This window comes from Canis lupus, chromosome 8 (assembly GCF_048164855.1).
Source record: "Canis lupus baileyi chromosome 8, mCanLup2.hap1, whole genome shotgun sequence".
Taxonomy (NCBI): domain Eukaryota; kingdom Metazoa; phylum Chordata; class Mammalia; order Carnivora; family Canidae; genus Canis; species Canis lupus.
In genome coordinates, this window is record NC_132845.1 from 64,320,284 (window position 1) to 64,346,715 (window position 26,432).

The window sequence follows — 26,432 nt, forward strand, 5'->3', positions numbered from 1 at the left end:
TGTCTCTGTGTGCTGCTTGCCCCTCACTCCAGTTGTCACTCTTGTCCCAAGCTTGTTAGCTAATGAAAATAATTTCCTTGCCCTCCCTTCCCAGCCCTATGCACATTTGTCATCCCGTCTGCCTTTGTCTTTTCTTGAGCACACAGAGAAGGTTCCTCATGCTCCAGACTCCAAGTAAGGACTTTAAAAGTCAGCCTGCAGAACCAAGCTCGGGGTGAGGAGTTTAATAATAAAATCTCTCTGATGTTACAAGGCCCCATCAGGAACTGCACGTTTCTCTATTTTGTGGGATTATCACTGTTAAAAGGATTTTCTGTGATGGTGTCAGTAGAGTCGAGTGCTAGGAAAGAGGGTGTCTGTATATGTAGGGTTTTAAATCAAGAAAGTCCTAAAATGAGTGTGCACTAACCCAAGGCCTGTGAATATCAAAGTTTTCAGAAATTAAAGACCCATGCCAAAATGAATTTGCTTGGAAACATTTCCAAATAATCCTCCGGCCTGCAAATCAGCACTGTTTGTAAGTGTGTATCCTCCAGGGCACAAGCCTCTGTGTCAGATGTACAACAGAATCCACGGAAGAACAAAATGGAAATAAATCATCTTCGTGGCTCCAGCCATAAGAAGTAGTTAGGATGTGTGCACAGTCATAAAATATTTATAATAATGGGCAGGGTGCTTCTTTGAGAGGAGCATAGGGGTTATGTCCTTTAAAAACATTCTCCTGTTTATTTCCATATAAAAAAAATCATCTTGTTCTGTCTAAGACAGTCTCCCGGGCAACATATCCTACCAGTCAGAGGACAATGCCCTGCACTTTCATTATTAACTGTGACCTTCCCAGACATCCTGTGAATATTACAAAAGCACCCTGAGCCATGGGTCAGAGTGGACCAGCCTGCCTGCTACAGAAAGGAGGGCAGCCTGTTTCCAAGACATGAATCCCAGGGTTTGTTTTGCATGATCGTATGAACGGAGGTCTAGGAAAGGATATGGCTCATGCAGGCTTAGTTTCTTCACTTAGCATACTTCCTAGATGAGAAGTGTTTTCAAACCATAAATATTTACAGGGTGCTTTACACGGTCACATCTCTTTGGCACCCAATGTTTGATTTTATTCTTGTGACAATCCTGTGAAACGCCATTATGATTCTGTTGTTTTGGAGAGTTAAAAACCAAGGCTCAGAGAAATTAAAGCTTTACTGGAGGCCACCTAGTTCATCAGTCTTCTTCCCAACCTAAGCTTTTTGAAGCCAACTTCTCTGCTTTTCCTTGGAATGTGTACTGGGTACTGATGAGTCCACACTAATGAGCTCTTCGTAAGCAATCTTGCCCAGTATGTACCATATTGGTCCTAAGTGGTCTTGGGTGCCATTTATATGCAGATAACCTTGGTGCCCCTGTGGGAGTGGGGCCGATCCTTGCCTTCTTCCAAATAGCTGTCTCATTGTCGCAGTGCCATTTATTTTGCAGACGGGGAATTTAAGTGGGAATATCTGCCATATGAGTTATTCGATGAGAGGCCTCTCTCCCTGTGGGCTGCTGCCTTGAAAACCATGATGTCGTATAAACAAGCTGAACCGCTGCTAGGAAGTGCACCCACACTTGCTTGGTGCAGGCCATTCAGTAAAGGAATGTCAGTTCAGTAGGTGTCAGCAGTGGATGGAATATGAAGCAACAAAGCGGTGTGAGGCATTAGCTTGCGTTTTTGCCAAAAAGGAGCATGTCCTTCCCCCACACCTCCCACCGGGCAAGCTGCTACCACCTTGAGGCAGGAGATATGAGGAGGCCTGGGACCTGCCTGCTATTCCATGCTGCCCGCTCCTGATCATGTGTTTCTCCCACCACACAGACCTCACCTGTACAAATGGTCTGTAGCAAGAGGAGGTGAAAGACTGCCCTCAGAAAATCTGGATTTTCGTGAAGAACCTTTTATTGCCTTCTCCATGCTTCCATACCATATTTTCAGCTGTCATTCTCTTCAGAGAGCTGTTTTCCATTGGAAGGCCTGAGTTTAGGGGTTCCTTCTTTCTCCTAATGGCAGCAGCCATGCTCACCTTCACCCTTGTGCTGGAGGCCCCACCTGGGATGGGCCAGACTCTGCAGCCCGCGGTGCTGCTCAGTGTCAGTGGGGATCCCTACCCCCACCTGTTGTCAAGAGTCCCCTCACTCAGGGTTCCCCCCATTTCCACTCCTCCCCACTCATCAAACAAAGCCACGTCTTCCCAAAGCCACTTCCCAGGGCAAGAGCCACTTCATGGCCAGGATTTGGGTGCTTTTGAAGCTTCATGATAACCAAGGCAGTTACTCCCAGCACATACCCCTTGCCCTGTCCTGGGAAACCAATTCACTTCTAACAACAAAATCGGAAAAACCATTTGCTATCCCAAATAGTGCTGCAAAAGTCCTTTTGTAGTGTACATGGCAATTTCTTAAATTATACATTTTCTCAGTCTAGAGTCCTGTACATCACTTAAAATAAATACAACTTTAAACTTATGTCTTTTGTGGGGAGGGGGATTGTTTATTCTACATGTTTCCTTTTTTACATCGAAAGTGGCATATAGGGGATCCCTGGGTGGCGCAGCGGTTTGGCGCCTGCCTTTGGCCCAGGGCGCGATCCTGGAGACCCGGGATCGAATCCCACGTCGGGCTCCCGGTGCATGGAGCCTGCTTCTCCCTCTGCCTGTGTCTCTGCCTCTCTCTATCTCTCTGTCTCTCTGTTACTATCATAAATAAATAAAAATTAAAAAAAAAAAAAGAAAGTGGCATATAACACTGTACACCATAATAATTCCACTTTGTTACACTGCAAAGTGATTGCCATGCCAAGTCTGGCCACTGCCTGTCACCATACAGTTGACCCCTTCACCCATTTTGTCTGCAAAGATCCCCTAAAGAGCAGCTTGGCCTACTTAGCACTGGACCAGTATTTTAGAGGTGGGAACACCATGTAGAGCCACTCATTTTGGTTCTGGGACTTTTGTGAACAAATCTAGAACCCCCAGATGGAAGAGGAGGCCAAGAGGCAGGAGACCACAGCTTTTCTGCTTCTCCCCACATTTCAGAGCCACAGGAGAAAAGTGTGCTCCCAAGTTGTCATTTATGGCAACACCCAGGCAGAAATCATGTCTGGGATTTTTGGTACTAAGTCACTGTGCTCCCCGGATGAGCTACACGTAAAAAGCTATCCTTTCTCCTTAACCATTACACTGTTGAGATGTCAGTTCCATTTTGCCCAGAGCTTATAATCTCTGTGAGATTCAACGACATCTCTTTGGAATGGTTGGTTTAGGAAGCCATGTGGTCTGGGGCTGAGCTCTAGCTTCACTCCTGTGTGTTCACTTCCTTTCCCTCTGACCATGCGGCGTAACTGTGGGTACGCCCGATCCCTGATTCCAACTATTTCTCCATGCTCTGTTGCAGGTACCGCCTGGCTGGCCTGCCAGGAGAGCACCAGCAGCGCAACATCACCAGCCCAGAAGTCAACTACTGCCTAGTGACAGAGCTGATCATCTGGACGCAGTATGAAATCCAGGTGGCAGCCTACAACGGGGCAGGCCTGGGCGTCTTCAGCAGGGCCGTGACCGAGTACACCCTACAAGGAGGTGAGTTTGCCTTCCTGCCATGTTGGCCGATCTTTGCTGGGGAGTAGGACACACTACGTTTGACTAGAGCATATAAGAAATAAAAATCAAAGAGCTCGAGCCTCTAGGGAACAATTAGAAGGAAACTCATCAACTATGTAACTCAATCTCTCTGTCCCTAAACTATGGCAATACTGTGGAAGGGACACAGAGAACATTCTATCTGCTTTCTTCTGGGTACTAAGGCCAGGAACTGTCTACTCGAAAAGATCTGTTTGACTACCTGTTTCTGAATGGAATGATGGTATATTCCATCAGGAGTCCTGAGGATACTATGAATGTTTTTCAAAGAGAATGGTTATTTGGAATTTTGTCTTTAGTAATGCACTATGATTATTGGTAAAGGATTTTGCAACTTGGTACTTTTTTTTTTTTTTTTTTTGGTTTTCTTTTTCAGTTACACAAGCCAAACAATTTACTAAATCAGTAAAAAACCTGTCCCCGCACTCACTGCCCCCTCCAAAAATGACCAGGCAGTCCTAAAGCCAGTGGGGCCTACCTTCTGTGTTACGACCCAACCTCATCATTTGAAGACTGATCCCCCTCTGTGTTCTGGAGGACCCGGGTCTCAGCCACAGGGAGAGCTGGTGTCCCCAAACACATTTCGCTCTTGGTACCATCAACAGGAATAGACGGACCCTGTCATGGCATAGCTATGTGTGCCCACAGCACCCAGGTCCTCATCCAGGGAGGCCGTCTCCCCACAAAATCGACAACTTCTTTCATTCAGCAGTTTTAGCCTCTTCTGACTCACAGGTGTGAGTTTATTTGCATAGGCATTTTTATTGCCGCCAGGCCTTGACCTTCTTCAAATGATAAGGTTTCTAACTGCCCACTTCTCTCCCCAAATCATGCCAGAGACCTAATGTTCCTTGATATTACATACTGTTATCATCACCCCTTATCGATTGGCTGTCTGTCATCATTCCTAAGTCCATAAAGCCTCCTTTATAAATGAAGCTCAGTCAGTTCTGCTTCCGTAGTGAAATATTTCACTGGCAGAAATATTTAAAATGCAAGACAGCCAGGGATGACCCACTCATCTGCACATGAGGCTTGATTACCCACAGAAAAATGGAGGCAGCTGAGCACCTGGACAATTAATGTTTGCTTTAATTCATCTACTTAATAAAATAACAATAAATTTGGAAATAATTAAAATAATGAATATTGCTATTAACACTCCCCTATTGCTATTAACTCAGACCGCTTCATTTTAGTACTGGTGAGTTTGAGTCCCATGCAGAGTGCAGGGAAGTACATCTCCACCTTGCAGAGAAGGGCTTGCAGCCTTAGAATTTGGCTTTGACTCAATTGGCACTGGGGAGCCGTTAAAGGTTGAGAGCAGTGAGTGACGGGAGCAAAATGCTATACAAGGAGGCCAAACCTGTCAGTGGGCTTGCAGGTGAGCTGAGGGGGAACCCCAGCAACCACAGTGACCCAGGCCAAAGGGCAATGATTGGGCCATGAATTGATGAGTTCTCTGCAGCTCTGATGCTGGCCATGAGAAGGGTGGGTTGGTATGTTGGGTGGTGCGTCATCGTTTTTAAACTAGCTTTCCCTCTGTTCCCTCTGAGCACCTCTCAACAGCCTGTCCTAGGAGGGCAGACAAGCCCCACACTCCCACTGTGCCCTGTCCTGGGCCTGGGCCTGGGCATGAGGACTGCTGGGGCCCAGCCCTGGCCTCGGATTGCTGGCAGGTACAGGCTAGAACAGGGCAGGCTTGCTTGAAGCCACTTACACATTAGGGAGCCAAACCCTGGCTAGCTCAAACTTAGCTGGTGTGAAATGACGGGGTGTGCGGGGCTAGGCAGAGGTGACAGGTGTGCGGGCCCCCCACTCTGGGTCAGGGGATCCGCCTGATGGGGAGGCTAACTACAGATGCTTCCGCTCAGTGGAAGGATCTGCTTTCCTCCTCTAGGTGAGCCCCTGACTTCTGTTAGCTCTCTGCACAAGTATGGTTCATAATATTGCTCTTTTTTAAAGAAACTATTGATGAACTGACATCCCTGAATGATGCCCAGTGTGTGGATTTTCCTGTCCATAGCTCAGTTTATGCAGCTCGGCTATCTTTCCTTTGTCTGGGCATTGCATGGCTGACATTGGAGCACTGAGCCTGGAGCCCCAGCAGGTTGCAGGCACACCCAGGGGACATGGTCATAATTCACATTCTCCTTCAATGCAGGCATTTCTGCTTTGACAGTCCCTCCTAACCTTGGGGTGACCTCAGGAAACATGGGCGTCTTTGTCCTCCATCTGGGGGGACACATCCCTTTCCTCTGCCCGTGTTTTAGACTCTTCCTGTGCACTCACATGACTGTAAGGTCCGTGGGAAAAAGACCCTGGGCTTCTGGAATGCAGTGGGTCATTTCATGGCTGTTTCCAGACTGCCCTACACCTAATCCTACACCCGTCCCTTGGCCACTCAACAGAGCTTCTCAGGCTTGTGACAGCCTCTGAGTCTTGACCAGGATGCATGGCCCACCCTGACCCTCCTTTGTTTGAGGGGCAAGCCTGAGCCCCAGGACAAATTGGTAGTGAGACCTTTGTTGACCACAGCATTGGGATACTGTCCCTTGGGCATGGCTGTGGCATGTGACAGGTGTCGGGAGGGGTACGTCTATGGGGGAGGCAGCCGGCCCCCCCAGCATAACATGCACTCACACGGCGCTGGCCCAGCCCTGCTCCTCGGGAGCATCCTGGTCAACCACCCACAACTGAGCAGAGGGGACCCGGCTTGTAAATTCTGTCTCTGAACCAATGTTCCTACCCCAGACAGGACACAAATAAGAGAGGATTTAGACATGTAGTTGGGAAGAACTGGAGAGTGGGGGTAGGGGCCTAGTCTGGAGCAGGGGTGGAATAAACCAGATAAAAAATGATCTGATTAGAAGGTGAGGCATTAGGAAGAAAAATGGCAACAGCAGGAGCCCTGAATAATTTAGGGATATGGTGATAGAGAGCATAGGTTTGTGAGATGTCTTCCTGCACCCACTCTCACCCACATCTATCCAGACACAGCCCTGTCCTGCTAGTCTGTCAGGGTCAGGCTCAATATTTGCTACTTATCTGCTTTCAAAAAACACATCAACCTTTGTGAGCCTCGCGTTCCCCACTATAAAATGATCGTCTGTAGCGGTGTCTGCCCTGATTCCTCTATGGGCGGTTGTGAGAGAAGACAAGGTGGATCACACAGCAAGACCTGAGAAGCCCTGAACTCTTACGTGGATACTAATTTGCTGCTCCTGGCCCCATTCCTCCTTCTGTGGCAACACCCAGCATCTACTTCATATTTGAATGTTTCTGCAGTGGCAGTTGTACAGGAAGAAATGGGGTCGGTCTCTCTGCTTATGGGAAAATCTCAAGAACTGATGTGAGCACCTACTGTATGCTCAGGGTTGCATGATGGGTCACAGAAGCAAGAGTAGGGAAGACACCTGACATGCCGTCAGTCTTGGGGACCTGCAACCTTGCCCGGGAAGAAAGACCAACGTTTGTGAAACAGGAACTCAGAAGAAGCCAGCCTTGCAGTCACTCCCCACCTGTCCACAAGATCAGTGTCATGAGCATGCTGCAAAGACTTGCCAGTCAAGAGACTCAGAGGAACGCACCATCGATGTGCCAAGGGGCTTTATTGGGGTCTACGTGATGGGACTGCAGCAGAGGAGTTAGGGTTCAGCTGTCTGTAGTGGTTAGAAATGGAGTCAAGATGCTAGAAACAAACCCAAAATACACACAGTGGAGGTGTGTTTTTATCTTTCTCCCATCAAGAGTGGGCCTTGGGCTGTACAGGGTGTTTGTGGCAGCTCCATGGCCACCAGAGAGTCAGGCTCCTTTTTGCTTTGCCACCTTTAGCGTTTGCCTCCTGGCTGCAAGCTGGCTACTGGAATGCCAGATGTCACATGCACATTCTGGAAGGGGGAAGGCACAGGGTTATGCCTAAAGGCCAAGTTTGGAAGTTTGCTTTTATTTGGAGGACTTTCTTAGAAGCTTCATTTGCTGCTGACTTATGCTGACAATTCATGGAGTATCTCTGTGCTGGAAAGTCTAGGAAGGTGCTCTTGTGGCTGGATGCGTTTCTGCCTGTTGCTAAGAGAGGAAGGGGGAAGAAATCATGGAGGGCAGCTGGCAGTTTCTGCCTTGCTCGCTCTCTACAGCGGCCCCTGCTGAGGTGTCAAACCCAGAGGATATGTATTTTCTAGATACGAAATCCTATGACCTTCTGGCTTATGGCTGCATTGGAATTGCCCAGGGAAGAATGAACGGAAACCAGGCCCAAGGGTCCTCCACTTGCCATTTGTTTGGGCACCAGCTGGGTGTGCTTGTTGCCACTGGGGGCCCCTCTCAGCGAGCCTGGGGTGCCCCATGGCTGTGAGGGCCATGGGTTGACAAAGCATGTAGGACTAAACTGGCCCTTGAAGCTGAAAAGAGAACCCTGTAAACGCCTATTAGAGGGGAAGAGAAAACTCATAAAATTAATGATTTGTCAGCCTAATTTGGAAAATTATTGGGACGTTTATGCACATAATTCTGGAGTCTGTCAGGACAGCACAGGAGCAGCAGGAAACACCCAGCTTTGGGAAGAATAAAGCTTCCGGCCAGCCCGCCTGATTCTTCCTCCTCCCTCCAGCCAAGCGGCAAGCCTGATCCATCAGGGGAAATGAGATGTAATTTGTCCTGACTTTAATAAGCAATTCGGATTTAGCTCCTCTTGAGAAAGCATCAGAATGCCAGAGAGAGCTGGTGCTGCTCCCACCGCCATGACATGGTGGAGGGTCACTCTCAAAGAGCTCACGGATGTCACGGCCTTGACCATGGGGACAGAGCCAGGCGCCCACAGGCAGCAGACCTGGGGACACGGGCAGGCATTAGCCCCTGGGGGGCACAGGTGGCCTGCCTGCTGCTGAGCACACAGGCTTGCTCTTGAGTATACTTACTTCCCAGAAGCTCCCAAAGGAATATGAGCAAGTCATCTGTACCCTGAGTTCAATAGGATGTGCTATCGATCCCCAAAGTAATTTGAACCTACTATTCACCTGTCACATAGCCCATTTTTCTCTTCAACCCAATTTATTATTGAGAGCTATTAAAAATGCCTGGTTTGTCTACTTTGGTTCTTCGCCTCCTCGATGGGCTAATGCCTTGGACATGTGGGGATTATGCAATATAAACTTTCTCACTCCCCCTGCTCTTCACACACACACACACACACACACACACACACACCATCCACCATTCTTGTCCACCAATCCCACTGAAGAGGTTTTCCTAGCAGGGCGTCCATGACCTCTTCTGCTCTAGGTGTTTTCAGATGCAACATAATTAACCTACAAATGGAGCAGCAAAACCCTAATGCAGTCCCAGCCCCATGAACTTTACAGTGGATAAGAGGACAAGTCTCTCCTGTAATAGGAACTGCAGCCTAAAATCCAGCACACGTGGAGCCCACTCGTCACATTTCCATCATGATTACCCAAGATGAAATGGAAAATAACTTAAATTGACTCTTGAATTTCTTTCAGAATGCTCTGGAAATCAATATGCTTTCCGTAGCAAGTGGAAAAAGCCATAGCGTGTAAGTTCTGCATAACTAAACGTCTTGTATAATTACAGGCATTTTTCTTACTGCCAATGTCGACTTCAGCAACTTTCCTATCATTTAGTAGGAGAAGCAGAGCCCTGTAGTCAATTGAAGCAATGAGTGGTCCAAATCCAACACCAATGCAGTGTTTGGCTTCCAAATTCAGGTTTTGTTAAAAACAGTTCAGCTCCCCTCAAAAGCCCTATGCAGACACAGGTGATCGTGAGGTTTTCAGTGAGCCTGAGCATGGACTCCTGCTGGAGTGTGCAGGGTGACACCCACATCCTAAAATACGCAAGCTTCTTTCTGTTTCTTAACTGTGTTCACAAAGATGCAGATGTTAGTTTTTTCTATAAAGGGTCCAAAGACAAATTATACTATAAATCATCATTTTGAACACACCAAGGTTTTAATTTTTTCTGGTTTATTTCTTTATCATTTTTCTTCCTGTAACAGGTATTTTTGTGCTATAATGATTTATCCCAGTTTCAGAACATTACCTTCTAATAAAAGAGAAATATTTCATATTTAAAGAGAAATGGAAAAAACATTTGGTTATCCACATTTCTAAAACATTAGTAAAAGCTCCTAAATGTTCACTTGGGCTTTGAAAGGTTTCCTAAAGTAAGGGTTATAAATGAACACTCTGTTTGCAAGCTCCATTCGTGTCTCCTCTTGGGAAATTCTCAATGTGGCATAAATGGCATTGCACGAAAGATTTGTTTCTCAATCCTTAAGACTTTCCAGACCTCAGGCTGTGCCTACAGAATAGGATAATGTTGCAGATTCTCCCAGAATCACCTACATTAAGTATGAACTGAACAAAATGATGTGGGGTGTTCCATCAGGAATGGGTTTCATTCAGTCTTTTAGAATTTTCAGGAAAGGAAAGGAAAGAATAGGAAACTGGCATTTTGGAGGAAGCCACTCTATGCCAATTTTTGTTGCCCTCTGCTGTGCATGTATACGACATGCCTCACCTTGGTCACCACCTCCCCCGCGACAGCCGTGAGAGAGAGAAGCAAGCATTGTTGTTCCTATTTCACAGAGAAAAATGGCAGCTCCGAGAGGTAACTAACTTGCCCAGAGTCGCATAGCTGGAAAATGCTACAAATGGTGCTTTTTTCATTCTGCGTGTATCAAACATGGACCGAAATTACTTCCAGGTTTCCAGTGCAGGTTGAATATAGAATAGAAAGGAAGTGAGATCTTATCTTACTTGTGTTCACGTGGCAGGTGGATTTGCAGTAGTTTGTGGACATTTTGGATTGCAGTCTACAATAGGAAATCTATTTGATATGGAAACCCAGTATATACACAAACATGCACACACAAACACAGAAGCACACACATACACACAAACACACATACACACACAAATTCACATGTACACACAAACACATGTACACACACATACACAGCTGAAACAAAAGATTCATGGAACAGTAGTCACCTTTACACACTGTGTGATGTTCTTTGATATTTTCTCTTCTATTTCATTCTGTTTCATTCTCCCATTCTTTAACAAACGCTGGCTGTGACCACTAAATTGATTTCCTGGTCTGCTAATGCATTGGTGACCTGGAGTTTGAAGAACACTGAATTCAAGCAACACAGGGCATTTGGTTCTGCTGATCTTGCCTCCCTGTCAGAAGAGGCTCTCACTGGCCTGTAGGACGCATCAGGGTCCCTGAGGGTGACGACGGAAATCAATGATAAAAGACCAAACACATGTCCGGGTGGGGGCATGAGTGGGGTGACCCACCTGGGCTCAAGCTAAGATCTGGGGACTGGAAGAGGGTTCTAGTACCTGAATCTGTGCAGATGACCTCACAAGGGAGGAGGGCTTCCCAGCTACGGCTGGGAGACACAGGGAGAAATCAGACCAGTCTTAAACTGCGGTGGCCAGCATATTATTTGTCAGGTACAGACTGGTCTTCCCTACTAGCCTGGGAAATCTCCGAGGGTGGGGGCTGTGTCCGATTTGTCTGATTTGTATCTGTATCCCCAAATCCAAGCACAATGCCTGATATGTAAATAAACAAGGCATAAATAGATGTCTGATTAAAGACAGATGCTTCTTGTTTCTTATTCAGTTTCTGATGCTGTGCCAAGTTAATCTACATATTCAACCTGGTGCCCTCCCTCCCCCACTGCTGTTTCTTATCTCAGAAGTGCTAAGGAAAGCCCAGTGGCTGCTTGCTCTGCCCCACACATCGTACCTCCCTAGCCTGAAAACTGGTCGCACATGTTTTCGCCTCAATGCCTGGCAAAAAAAAAAAAAAAAAAAAATGGGGAAAATAAGTTCAGAAAGGGCCATGCAAAGCTTTTAAAGTATTAAGGTATTTTTTTATTCAGGCCATTAAAAAAAAGGCACTCAAGCTTACTTGTCCAAGATTTGTTATCCTAATAATGTGTTAGGAATGTTTAATTCGATGGGAACATTCAGGTGTATCAAAACTGCAAGAACCATAACAACACAAGAACTCATCCACAGCCTATAACGATCTGGAATTAACGATAACACCAGACACACAAATTGTAATATATACATCCATGCAGCAATGCGTAGCCAGTAATTCTTCCAAATAATGAGCTTGCTTCTCCCCTATTTGAAAGGCATATACATTTAATTCTGTAGGATTGCCTGGAGAACTAGATGCCCATAGATGCCCATGAATCCCCACTAAGTTCCAGATAGACACTACAAGTCCTTAATATTTGAAATCATCTACTTTAAGGCTAATGAAAAACAATGTGCAGTTGTCATGAAGACATAAAGACCCATGCGCCCTTGTGTAGCACATAGGTGCCACTGTTCACTGCTGCCAGCCCGGCAGCAAGTGGGTCCAAGGGGAGGAGACCATTTCCCAGGCAAGGTGGGTCCCTAATGGCCCCATGCCATGCTGCTCATCAGCTGGGAAAACTGAAGGCGCACTTGAGGGCCACACAGGATAAACTGTTTCTGCGGCAGCACACTGACTTTCCTGGTTTATCTGTAGCAGATAAGGCAGTGCTACTTTAATAGATAAAAATTGCATCAGGTGAAGCACCATAATTTCATTCCATGTGAGGTTCAGCTAATTTTGCAGCATGGTCAGGGGCTGCCTGGCACTTTTAGCTTGGGTTTGCACCAGTCTGACAGAGGGTAAGAAGCAGGGTACAGAAGACAATAATTGTCCTACCAGAGAGACCTGGATACCCATGGCCCCTGTCCCAGGAGATCCCACGAATTTCTATGCTGGCACTTCCTAGTGTCATGTCCTTCATTGTATCTGACATGTTGTGAATCTCCACAATGTCAGATAGCTCTGTGGTCAGCACAGCTTTCTTTAGATTAACAATTCCTGTAAACCGATTCTGCCATATATGTAGATTGGGTCACAGATGAATTGTGATGATAGACTAGAATTTACTCAAGGGTGTTGCACATAAGCTTTACATAATTTGCATAATATTGTTTGAGCGCTTGCCTGAGACCTACTCTGTCAGCCGCAGAGAATGGTCCAGGAAAAGTGCTCACCCGGCGTAATCTCAGATTCTCTGGGTTGTTAACAGCAACACACATTCCTGGTAGAAAAGGTGTAAAAGAGGCTTGTGAGCTCAAGTGGGGTTTTCCTGCCAACCCATTAACCAGGTTCTAGATGGAATGAAAGTGATAACCGTGGGAAGGATGGGGGCAGGAAGGGAAAGAGAAAATAAGCAGAAATGATGCCATAGAGCAGTCGTTCTCAAAGTCTGGTCCCTGGACCAGCAGCACCTGCTTGACTTGTTAGAGATGCCAATTCTCAGGTCACCTCAGATCCAGTGGGTCAGAAAGTCTGGGGGATAGGGTCTATGATTCGTGGTTCTACGAGCTCCCCCAGATGATTCTTTTTTATTTTTTAAAAGATTTTATTTATTTATTCGTGAGAGACACACACAGAGAGATATATAGAGAGAGGCACAGAGACACAGACAGAGGGAGACGCAGGCTCCATGCAGGGAGCCTGTTGTGGGACTCGATCCTGGGACTCCAGGATCATGACCTGAGCCAAAATCAGACGCTCAACCACTGAGCCACTCAGGCATCCCTGATTTTTTTTTTAAAGATTTATTTATTTATTCATGAGAGAGGCAGAGACCTAGGCATAGGGAGAAGCAGGCTCCTTGCAGGAAGCCCAATGAGGGACTTGATCCCAGATCCTGGGATCATGCCCTGAGCTGAAGGCAGATGCTCAACTGCTGAGCCACCTAGGCATCTCCGCCCCCCACCCCCCCCAGATGATTCTGATGACTCTAATCTGAGACCACTCCCCAAGGGGTTGGTGGGTGGTACCAAGGAGTCGAAACCACCAACCCTAACAGCTTCTTCTCCATATTTATGTCTCTGGCATTTTCAAAGGGGGATCATGCCCAAGGAGGGTCAGGACCATATGCTAAAGAAAAGCAGTAATCTCTGTGAGCCAAGGCATGTGTGCTGGGGAATGTAGAAATATAGTGTCTCTAAGGAGCAGCTACAGCTGTGTCTCTAGAAACTCTGATGACTGGATAGGAGGCTAGAGTCTTCCCTAAGATAAAGGTCATGACTTGGAAAAGAAAGGAAGATCCACGCAGTGGTCAATGGCTCCTCAGAAGGAGTGAGTTGTATGGACCAAGGTTGTCACTGAGGATAACATGGATGTTTGGAGAAGACCAGGATCTCAGAATAGCTTCTTTTCCACATTATGTCTCCAGCATTTTTGAAGGAAGTAAGACTACGAGGGCCCCACTTATTTCAAGCCCAGTAGCCTGGTCATATTTCAGGAACCTTTGCTTGTCGTTTTGATCTGTCAAGGTTAATGGGATTTGTGTTAGAACAATAGGCTTCTGACAAGGGATAGGTGTCATCCCAAAGGATAGGAAGAACATCTTCAACAGAAACTGGTGAGAAATTATGGCCAGAGAAGAAATGCATACCCAAAACTGTAAAAACACTCGCTAGAGGGCCAGACTGTGGCTTCCACCTCAAGGGCAGAGGAGTAGAGAAACATGGCTCTGTAATTCTCAGGAAGCAGTCACTAGGACTCACCTTTCGTCTTTCAGAATTAGCCATATCCTACCAACCTCTTTTCCTTTTGGAGGAGGGCTACTGACTTAGTAGATCCAAATACCATAGTCATTTCCACTCATTCATTCATTTTTTAAAGATTTTATTTATTTATTCATGAGAGACACAGAGAGAAGCAGAGACATAGGCAGAGGGAGAAGCAGTCTTCTCACAGGGAGCCCCATACAGGACTTGATCCCCAGACCTGGGATCATGCCCTGAGCCAAAGGCAAACACCCAACTGCTGAGCCATCCAGGCATCCCTCATTCATTCATTTATTAATTCATGAAATAAGTACCCTTGTGGCTAAGGTGGGGAAATATGGATTGGATGATGAAAATAATTAGATGTGTTCCCAGGGCTCAGCTTTGCCCATAGAGTGCAATTTACCTGACTCACAGGTGTAAAACCCATCGTTCTTCTGGCTCTTCTAGGCCAGCACTTCTGTCAGAGACTTGGAGGGAACAGAGATATGGCATGCCTATCATATATTCAGGTGTCACAGCTGAGGTAATTCATGTATTCTCTCTCAGCTCAGAAATAAAAAATAAATTGCTTTCTTAGATTGATGGTTGAAATCAAGTTGGGACATAGAAGCCAAATACTACATTTACGCACAAACACACCAATCATGTGACCATGGGATGGAGAGATAGGACTTGCCAACTGTCACCATAGAAAGACTGGGGGAAAGGTGAGTCACCCAAGGAGAACTACGACTATAATCTTAATCTCCCTGTGTAGATCACATATTTCCAAATCAAGGCAGATCACAATACCATGGAATCGTATCTTGGCTGGATGTCTCTTGGAGCACTGAGCTCAGTTCCAGGTGCCTTGCCCTGAGGGATGATAAGAAAACCAAGGCTTTTCAGAGGAAGACAGCCAGTACACAGTGGGCAGTGCTCCCTAAATCCTGCCGTATGGGAAACAAAGAGAAACAGGATGTTTGTTTAGCCAGTAGTAGTAAAGCCTAACTGGATATTGTTGTGATTTTCAAATAGTCCAACAGCTTTATGTGCAAGGGACAGTTTACCCAGGAGACAGAAAGGGACCACTGGGCCCAAGTTGTGGAAGGCAAGATTTTAGTTGAGCATAAGGAAAAGCCCCTTTATCAGGCATAGCAGAGGTGCAAGATCACCTAAAGAGCAGGGACGTTTGTCTGAGAAGCTGTGCCAACTGTAGCTAAGGGACCACACATCTGGGTGCTGCAGGTGATCTCATGGCCTCGAGGGCCCTTGCATCTCCTCTTCCAGTCTATACAACTCGATCTGTACCCATCTGGGTGTCTTGCATGGCCCTGGCCTCTATGAAGCTTCACAGAGGAAGCATTATGTATCAAAGATCTGGTGAGCATAATATCATAGGACAGAACCATGATGTTGAGTCAAATGCATGTATTGGAATCTGTGTCCATGCCTAGGTACAGACTCAGGCACATACTCAGCCAATAACTTTCCAACCACATTTTCACTTGGCAATTCCTACTTATACTTAAAGATTTGGCTCAGGAACTGTCTCTTCCATAGAGTCTACCTGAAGGAAATCTGTGTTGACCTTCCGAGTAGCACTTATTACATGGAATCACATATGTCTGCATATCCCACTAGACTCTAAGTTCCATGAAGACAGGGATTGCAAACCTATACTCACCACATAAACACAAAGAAAGGACCTGGTTTGATAATAGTACACATATGCACATTTACACATGCATATGCACATAGACGTATACATACGCATGTGTACTTCTGTGTTAGCATGCCCTTACCAGAGATAAAGCTGACATCTCTTTGTGTAAATGAGAATCTGAAGCCAAAATAAGAAGTCTTCCAGCACATTATACTAATCCTTGTATATTGAACTGGTGTGTTTTATTGTATCATCAGTTTGTGTGATCACATCACAGTGTTTCTAGAGAGGAAAGAATACATTGCAATATTGCCTATAGTAGGGAATCAAGAGATTGTATCAAAAAAGAGGACTTAGAGCTATGTAAATACTTTAGTGTGTGTGTGTGTGTGTGTGTGTGTGTAAATATTAGAACAAAAATACAAACATTCCTAATTACCAAAATATATCAAAAAAGAAAACAGACCACATTGTGAATCATACACATGTGTACATATACACAGAGACATAGCAATAAGCATATGTATAATTATAATATGTATGTAACATATGTGTGTATACAATATACAGAACTGAAGCCAAATTTATTGATTATATCAATAAATATAATGAAATTAATTAGCCTGTAAAAAAAAGACTTCCAGATTGGCTGGCAAAGCAAAATCTAACTGGTACTATAAACACAAGATACCCAAAAGGAAGAGACTTAGAAAGGTAGAAAAGTAAAAAGATGTAGAAAAGATACACAGGCAAATACAAATAAAAGAAAGCAGGAGTCATAATCTTGATTTCTGGCCCCTAGATCTCATATATAAAAAAATAAAAAAAGAGAAAGGAGAGCATGTCATAATGCCAAAAGCTGCAGTTCACTGTGAAGTAGTAACATTCACTTATGAACCTAGGAACGTAGCAATGACCTGCATGAAGCAGAAACAGTAAGAGATGCAAAGAAAACAGAGACACTAATGAAAGGAGACTTTAACATGTCTCTCAGCCCAAGGCAGATGTAGACAAAAAGTAAAATCAGTCACAGTATAGATACCTAAATGACATGATAAATAAGGTAGAATTTATGTACCAACTGTGAACTCTGACAAGAGAAAATACACCTCATTTTACAGGGGGACAGAGAACATTTATGAAAATCAAGTGTGTCGTAGGCCACGAAAAATCCCAAATGATTTCAGAGAATGCAAAGATTGTATCAAAGAAGCCAAGTTACAAACTGGTGTTCCACTTTATGAATATTGATGCAAAAATGCAAAAATTATCAAGCAAAACTCAAACAGCATGTGAAAAAGTAGTAGATCATATGCAAGTGGGGTTTAATCCAAGAATGCAGTTTTGGCATTTGACAATATTCAACACCTCTCCATAGTAAAAATATGTAATAAAATAGGAATTCATACATATTTACTCAGTATGATAAATGGCATATGTACCTCAGCCCCCAAGTCTGTTTTCTCCATTCGCTTAATGTGGAGGCACTGCAGGTGCTCCTGCTAATGAGGAATGATGGGCTGCTCACAGTCTCCACCACCCTTGAATGTTGCAGGGAGACTGTTCACCAAAGCAGTAGACAAGAGAAAGCAATCAGAGGCACCAGACCTGAAGAGGAAGTGCTAAAACTATCTCTACTTACAGACAATAAGATTTGATATCTGAAAACTAAAAGAGCCCATGGAGAAACTACTGTCAATGATAAGAGAATTTATCAAACTAGCCAGTTACAAAATCCGCATAAGGAAATGGGAGACTCCATGAGCACAAACAAAACACAGCTAGAAGTTATAATCAGAGAGAAGGCTTACTTCACTCAGCATAATACGGAGAAGGACAAACATTATATGTTCTCATTCATTTGGGGAATATAAATAATAGTGAAAGGGAATATAAGGGAAGGGAGAAGAAATGTGTGGGAAATATCAGAAAGGGAGACAGAACGTAAAGACTGCTAACTCTGGGAAACGAACTAGGGGTGGTAGAAGGGGAGGAGGGCGGGGGGTGGGAGTGAATGGGTGACGGGCACTGGGGGTTATTCTGTATGTTAGTAAATTGAACACCAATAAAAAATAAATTTAAAAAAAAAGAACAGAGAGAAGGCCTCACTTCAATATAGCTGAATAACATTAAAAAAGAAAAGAGAGGAAAGAAATCTGGGGGTGAGCTCAACAAGAAATGTCCAACTACACATATTTCTGAAAGTCATACAAATAGACACAAACAAATGGATAGTCTCATCGTGTTCTTGGGTGAGGAGACTTATCATCACAGTGATTGTGTGCTCCCTACCTTAATTTAGAAATGTCCCATGATCTCAACAAAAACAGTATCAGAATCTTTTTTCTAGCTAGAGAAATTCATTTTTAAAGTTCATCCAGAAGAAATGAACAAGAATAGCTAGGAAAATCCTGAAAGGGAAAAGCAATGAGAGTGGACTAGTCCTTTAGGAATGAAAATATATTACCAAGCTCTGTAATTAAAAGAGTGCAGTATCAGTGCAGGAACAGAAGATGAATGGAAAGGAGCAGGAAATCCAGAAATGGACTCAATTACATGTGAAAACTTAGTACACAAAAACAGTGGCATCTCAAATGACTAACCAAAAACACAATTGTTGATAAGTAGTATTGAAGTAAGTGGATTACTCTATGGGAAAAGATGAAACTGGAGCCATTCTCCACACCAGATTCAACATTGCATTCCAAATGGGTCAGAGAGATCCATATTAAAAACAGGAACCCACAGAAGTACTAGAAGAAAACAGTGAATTCTGTATAACCTGGAAGCAGGGAAAATTTCTCTATCATTTAAAATCTAGAAGCAATAAATGAAAAAAAATTGATAAATTTCACTATATGTTTATATAGCTAAAGTATTCTGTATGTCAAAAAAAGATAAACAGCAGACAAATTATATCCCAGAGAAGTCGTTACTAGCTGTATATTAAGCTGTCTATTAAGAGTTTTAAAATAGAGAAGTAGAAGACCAGTAAGCAAAAGAGAGAGGTCAAGAAATAAGAGAATTAACAGAAGTGCAAGTGGCCTTTAGCCACATGAGAAGGTGCTCACTTTTGCCAATAATAAGAGGAGCACAAAGGAAACTACACAGAGACACCATTTCTCACCTATCATTTTCGCAAAAATGTGAAAATCTGACAGTATTCTGTGATAAGACTTGAAACAGACACGCTTGCTCAGTGCTAGTGGGGAAGCAACATGATACGAATACTGATAGGTCAATCAGCACACATCCGTGGATGCCGCAGTTAGTGGGAGGACATTTAATGAGGAACGGGTACCCGTAGTCTCCAAGCATCTCCTCCCAAAATGCATAGGAATTACAGAGGGACAGGGATAACTCTGCTGAGGAGAAACCTCAGGCAACAGAGGGTTCAAGTGAACCTCCCATGATGGGACAAAGCAAAATCGTGCAGCAGAGAGGACTCTATGAAATAACAGAGCACCACCTCTGTGCTCCCCCTTCCTAAGAGACATAGCTGGAACCTACCTGAGAAAAGACACGAGACACACACAAACCGAGGGACAATACACAGAAAATAATTAGCCTGTAATATCCTGAAATGCCTAGGCTGTGAAAGTCGAGGAAGAATTGAGCAACAGCCCCAGGTGGAAGACCGAAGAGACGTGAAAAGTAAAAGCAGCACAGGATCTGGACCGGATTCTTACTACCATGGAGGGGAGGACCTTACAGGAGAAACAGGAGAAATTGTAGATAAGATGCAGTTCTGATGTTCTGGGTTCTGTGGCTGTATTGTGGTCAGGTGGTCAATGTCCTTTCTATGACTTACATGCCACAGATTCTGGGGACTGAGGGACTTACCTTGGTAGCTCACTATCAAACAGTTTGGGGCGGAAAGTCTTTCCATTACTTCAAATGCTTTGTAAGTTTTAAATATGTCAAAATGCAAATTATCTGTCTCATTTAAAAATATTGCTAATTCCTTTTCATGTTCTACCCCAAACTGGTAGAACTCCTGATGCCAATACCTGGCTAAACCGTCAACCCCCTGACTTGTAGAAACTTATTCCAATGAGACACTTGCAAACAAATGGAAAGATGGGAAGGCCCATACGTGAGACTGTCCACCTCCATGGTAAGGCGAGACCTACTGAAAGGCCCTCACCAAGGTCCTGGTGCAAGACTCTGGCTCATAAACCACTGTGCTGTGCTGCTTTCTAGGTTTTCCTAGAAATTCCACGGTATCCCTGCAGAGAAAGAAGAGAGCATAATAGCAGAAATAGGGCTTCTTAGTAACTTTGAGACCATCTATCTATCTGTTTATAAAACTAAATTAACTTACAAATATTTGTAAAATACTAAAAAATTGAAGGTAAAATTCAAAGAAATGAATACAAGCATATATTAAATTGGTGGCATAACCAAACAGAAAGCGATTACTTCAAGTCACTTTAAACTATGATTACTTGACTATACATCCCTAACAGGATATACTCCAGGCATAAAAACAAAAACTGGGGGGCACCTGGGTGGCTTTGTCGGTTGAGCATCTGCCCTCAGGTCATGATCCTGGGGTCTCTCTCTCTCTCTCTCTCTCTCTCTCTCTCACACACACACACACACACACACAAATAAGTAAAATCTTTTAAAAAATGGGGAGAAAAAGGTCTGAGACTGTTATCAGCAGTCACATGGTAATGATGGTGTTGGGTTTACATTTTAAGACTATTGCGTGAGAGTTATGAGGTAAAGCAAAGAAGTATTATGTTGATGTTATTGGGAACTGAGATTTTTGTTGAAAGTTGAAACTTTGAATTTGAATTAGTAGTATGATGATTTTGTCTTAAAAAAAAAAGAATTTTTTAAAAAAGTCATAGATATAGGAACCAATGCAGTAGCCCTGGGCTTCCCAGTAACCACACACACAAAAAAAACCACAGGCATTCTTGGATAAGTAAACAGAGATTCCAGGTCAGGTATCCAGCAGGTAATATATAAGATGAGCCTGCAAGATCTTGACCTCTCGGAAAGCAAAGAAACTATTAAATGTTAGGGACAGCTTGTCAAAAAGACTCATCCTCACCTGGAGAGACTCCCCCTACTTAAAGATGGGAAAATATGAAAATCAATACCACTAATAATTGCAATGAAGTGAAATGCTTCAAATACCTGTCAGTCTGTGGATTCATAACAGTATTTTTTTAAGCCTCATTGGTCACCTTTGGAGAATATAAGAGAAACTATTATATAATGAATTTGCATAAACCTTCCCAATCAGAACTCTCAAGATGTATTGTGAGATACTTGACCTTGATTGGTGAACGTCATGGTTTTAATATCTGGTTTTATTCTTGAGATGGCTCCATTCAGACTGCATGCAGACTTTTAACCTCTTCCAATACATGGAAGCTACCATTGACGAGAAAGTATTTGCACAAGTAGGTAGTCACATGTTAGAAGATTATTTATTACCTTTTCCCCAGTTAGGAGAAACTTCTTCCTTGCCATTAACCGGAATGCAGATAATTCAGCCTCTTTAAATAGCACTTTACGGGCATAATGTTTCTTTAGGTTAACAGCTCTTCCTTTCATTTCTTTGACAGACATAATGTTGAACGTTTTTTTGAGTTGAGGTGAATGGATTGGATTCTGAGCAAATGTTTTTCATATCAAGTATTTCAAAATAATGAGTATTTCTATGGTTCTACATAGATGTTGTTGCCAGTCTTAATATTTTCCCTTCAGAGTTCAAACAGTGACTCCTTTAGAATTATAAAATTGATCCTGTTCTCTCCAGTGCACAGTTAACTCCATAACCAAGGTGAGTTTCTGCTTTGACCCCCGTATGTGTCAGGATGCTTCTACAAGGTTTCAACCATGTCCACTCAGGTGCTCAGAAGTGTCAGTTAATGGAACCACTGTTGGTGCCAATAACTCATGCTTCCACAAATCTTCAACGTGACTCCAAGTCACCAAAACTAATAGCAACAGTGATAATAACAGTGCTTTGTTTAGTTCACACACTTGGGACCCTTCTTTCTGACAGCCCATAGGCTTCCATCTGCAATTGAAATAGGAAACGGGTAGGGGGGCGCCTGGACGGCTCAGTCCGTTAAGCATCTGACTCTTGATTTCAGCTCAGGTCATGATTTCAGGGTCATGAGATTGAGCCCCACAACTGGCTCCACGCTCAGTGGGGAATCTGCCTGAGGATTCTCTCTCTTGCCTCTCCCTCTCTCAGATAAATAAAGCTTAAAAAAAAAACAAAAGAAATAGGAAACAGCGAAGTTCCCACTTTTGAGTAATGCTATTAGAAGACTAACGGATGGCAGTTAGATGACCCAGAGACAAACTCATTCAGATCATTAAATCAGCAAAGCCTCCATCATGGATGGATGATACTGATAGTTCTAACCTCACCTGACATGTAGCATTATCATCAAACCCTAAAAGACATCCTTTTGTCAAAAGGGATGCCATTTTTTTTTTTGGTCTTTCACAAAACAACAACAACAAAAAAAGGTGGGACTGTAGTGTCCTGGATTTTAGTAGATTTACCATCCCAATAGCATCCTTAATAAAGAGTTCAAGGCCACAGGCCACCTCTTACAAATAATGTCTCTGAATAAAACAATGAATTTCTTGAATCTGAGGCTTTTCAGGTTGACTTTTGCAGTACAATCTTTATGCCTTCCTGTTAGCTTTGGTATATTAAACTTATAAATGTGTTCTTTGACACCTTACTTATTCCCAATATCCATTTAGCTTTTTGCCCATATCATCCTTCCTAGCATGACTGATATGTGGTATACTGCGGTGCCGGTCCCGATCATTGCCTCTGGGCCGCCTCCCCATCCCCAGCACTGGCACAGGGTCTGCTCAGGGTTCACTGCTGTGACCCTTCTGGAACCTCCCACCTCCTCCCCCAGGTCAGCCTATGGTTGGCTAGTGGCTGGCTGCTTTGGGCATGGAAAAGCCCAGTCCCTTGGCCTCAGTTGAGGACAACTGGAAGGGATTAGATGCCCTCTTCTGCACTGTCCTGGCTTCCTCACTTCCTTCTGGGTGTATCTACTAAGCACCCCAGTAAAGCTTATACAGGAAATGCCTCACAAACAGGATGCTCAATCTAACACAGGTATATGATTTTACAACATAAGTAACACTCTTTGTTTTGAAGGAGTTAATCAGAAAGTTTTGCTTTAATAGTCTTCCAACTAAGTCTGTCCCTGGGTCATCTGACATGTCATCCACACACCTTCTACCAGTGTTATTCAGAAGCCATACCTGTCCTATTTCCCGTGCTCCATTGGTCCCAGACATGTCTCTTACAGCTTCTACACAATCTGACAAGAGGAATGATTCTGCAGCTACAAGGAGGAGTGTTGGCTTTAGTGCTCAACAGCAGGATGTTGTAACCAACTTCTCATATTCAATCTGATACAGTTGTAACCAAATTCATAAATACCCTTTCTTCCAATTTTGTAGCTGCATCCAGTTTCCCACTTCTAATCTTTTCTGGGTAAGATCAGCTATTGGGGGAAAGGTGCTGGCATGATCTGCCTGGCATCATCACTTCATCCAATTCCTTTCCCATCAGATACTGAATTTAGGCTAAAGGAGAAGATGATCTGAGCATGCAAATCTCAATTCCAGAGCATCGCCATGACATTCCCTGGGCAGAAAATTCTTTTACTATCTGACTTTTACTACCTGATGATTCCCTTTAATTTTTTTAAAGATTTTATTTACTTATTTATTTTTGAGAAAGAAAGCAAGCAAGCACAAGCAGGGAGAGGGACAGAGGCTGAGCAGGGAGCCCAATGTGGGGCTCAAACCCAGGACCCTGAGATCATGACCTGAGCCAAGGGTAGACGCTTCACTGACTGAGCCACCCAGGCGTCCCAATGACTCCCTTTAATTAGAAAATTGTTCATTATGCTGGGGAAATATGTCTCTATAAATATAAAATGGTATTACTAATACAGACATAAATGATTTTAATATATATTTATATGATTAAATATAAAGTACATATAGTGGACTGTGGGCTTAATGACTTCAGAAATCAGCTTTTCAGAAAGTTGTGGCTGCATGCATTCTTAAGGATGTTTTCAAATGAGTTGAGTTGAAAAATCCAAGAAAAAAAAAAGCATGCAGTAGGCAATATTGACACATTCATTTCTATTTGATTAAAGAACTAAAATTCTGAAAGATTCATGACCTATAAATATTAATTATGTACTCTCTGATCCCAAATATTTCAAAAAGTCAATTATTTGAAGCTGTAAAATGCTGCAGTCCTCTTTAATGAGTTGATTTATTTATGTAGCTTATTATTTTAAAACATTTTTAAATTTCTAAAACCAAGGATTCATTTTGAAATCCATCAAGGATCAGATCTTGCTGAATTTACATGACTAGCCAGGAAGAAAGAAAGGGAAGGAGGTAGAAGGGAATTTTTTAAAAGTCATTCATATTTTACTGAGGAACACCTAACACCAGGAAATAAGCATAATCACACACGCCCTCTATATGTGACCAGGCAAAAATACTAGCAAATTAATTGAAAAAAAAATTCCATGCACACTTAACAATAACTACAAAATTCACTGGTGATAAGCAGCTTGAACTACCGTAAAAGTGAACTTGAGAGGTTGGGTGAATGGGGATGTCGGGGAGAGTGCTGTGGGCTGTGCTGCTCTGAGACCTCCCTGCAGATGCTCCTGAAAAATGTGTAACAATGGCTGGGTTCAGCAAGTGCATAGTAAAGTCATGTCTAGTTTTTTGTTGTTGTTGTTTTAAGATTTCATTTGTTTATTTGAGACAGGCAGAGAGAGCGAGAGTTCAAGCACAAGCGGGGAGCAGGGGCAGAGAGAGGTAGAGGGGGAAGCAGACTCCCTGCTGAACAGAGAGCCTGATGTGGGACTCGATTCTAGGACCCTGAGATCCTGACCTGAGCCAAAGGCAGTTGCTTAACCAACTAAGCCATCCAGGTGCCCCTAGTTTTATTTTTTTTAATAGACTTTGTTTTTTAGAGCAGTTTTAAGTTCACCACAAAACTGAGCAAAAGGTGCAAAAGTTCCCCATGGGCTGCGTACCCCCTACCCATCACAGCCTCCCCCACCATCACTATCCCCCACCAGAGTGGTGCATCTGTTATAGTTGTTGAACTACACCAATACATCAGTGTCACCCACAATCAGTAGTTTATATCAGGGTTCACTCTTGGTGCCATAAACTCTGTGGGTTTTGACAAAAGTGTGATGACGTGCATCCACTGTGACATCATACACAATAGTTTGCCCTAAAAATCCTGTGTTTTGCCTACTCGTCCCTCCCTCCCCTCCCCTGACAACCACTAATGGACTACCTCTGTGGTTTTGCTGTTTCCAGAATGTCCTCTAGTGGGAATCACACAGGATGTAGCCTTTTCAGATTGGCATATTTCACTTAGTAGTATGCAATGCACAGATAAAGTTTTCAAATGTAATGCAATAGTTGTAAATTTTTCAGCGGCTGTGAACAGCGGTTGACCACTGTGGAGAATCGACAAGACATCATTAACTCTGGTGCTCCTCTGCCATGTGGTGCCTCCTGCTTGCCCATTCCAAGAAATCCCACTTCAGCCATTGCTTTATCCCGGCCACAGACTTTTCTGTATCAGATTAATTCCTGTTTCTAAAACTGCTCATGTGCTTTCTCCGTTCCCCTGTTAGGGGAGCATGGGTGCTAGGTGCTCACGACAGGGCTCCTTGTCCTTGGCTGTGAGAATCAAGACAGAGTTAAAGCTGTGTTGAATTTAAGACTGAGAGTGTACTAGGATCACTGTAGGGGGATTTATCTAGAAAAAATGAATTTTCTTTTTGAGCGATGAAAACTACAAAAGAGCATAACACCTGTCACTTTAGCAGACCTCTTCAAGGTCTGCAGTTAGGGACAAGGGAAGAACTGCACTTTAAATGCTAATTATCTGGGGAGAAAATGTCCCTGGAGGCCTTATTGGGAGCAATGGGAGGCCACCGAGGCACTGAGATCTCTTGTGAAGACTGCAGAGAAGCCCTACCTGGGAGCAAGGCCAGAGCCTTTCCTCGCAAGAGGAGGGCTCCATAGCCCTCAATAATTAAGGCCTCTCAGCCTCTGTTGGAAACACTTTCGACAAGGATTTTCTGGCTGTAGCTCTTTCTTTCACTTTAGGGAATTTGTAATTCCATCGTCCTTGTATTCATGAGTCATTTCCGATGACAATAATTAGGGTGACAAGAAGCCAAAGGAAGGCTAGGACAACTGGTGATTTTTTTGGACAAAGCCCCAGGTGGGCAAGAGGAAGGACTCTGGGGCTCCAGAAACTCCTTCCTGGGACATTGGGATGGACTGTGCCTCTAGCTTCACGGGCTGTGATGCAGGGGTGCCGCAGGCAGAGCCACTCTGAACCTGGTGCTTTGATGTGACCCCAGCTGATGAGAAGGGAGGGCAGAATGAGGCTTCTGGGAGAAGCAGCCAACACGTCAGAGTCTCCTCCCAGGT

General features: G+C 43.9%; 1 protein-coding gene across 18 annotated transcripts in view; it reads left to right on the forward strand.

The window, feature by feature from the left end:
* SDK1 (sidekick cell adhesion molecule 1) overlaps positions 1 to 26,432 on the forward strand; it is an 895,654-nt gene that overhangs the window by 704,794 nt on the left and 164,428 nt on the right. For all 18 annotated transcript variants that reach the window (XM_072836835.1, XM_072836824.1, XM_072836827.1 and 15 more), the window contains one exon: positions 3,424 to 3,605. In XM_072836835.1, the coding sequence (XP_072692936.1) occupies positions 3,424 to 3,605 (182 nt within the window). The remainder of the gene's footprint in view (positions 1 to 3,423; positions 3,606 to 26,432) is intronic.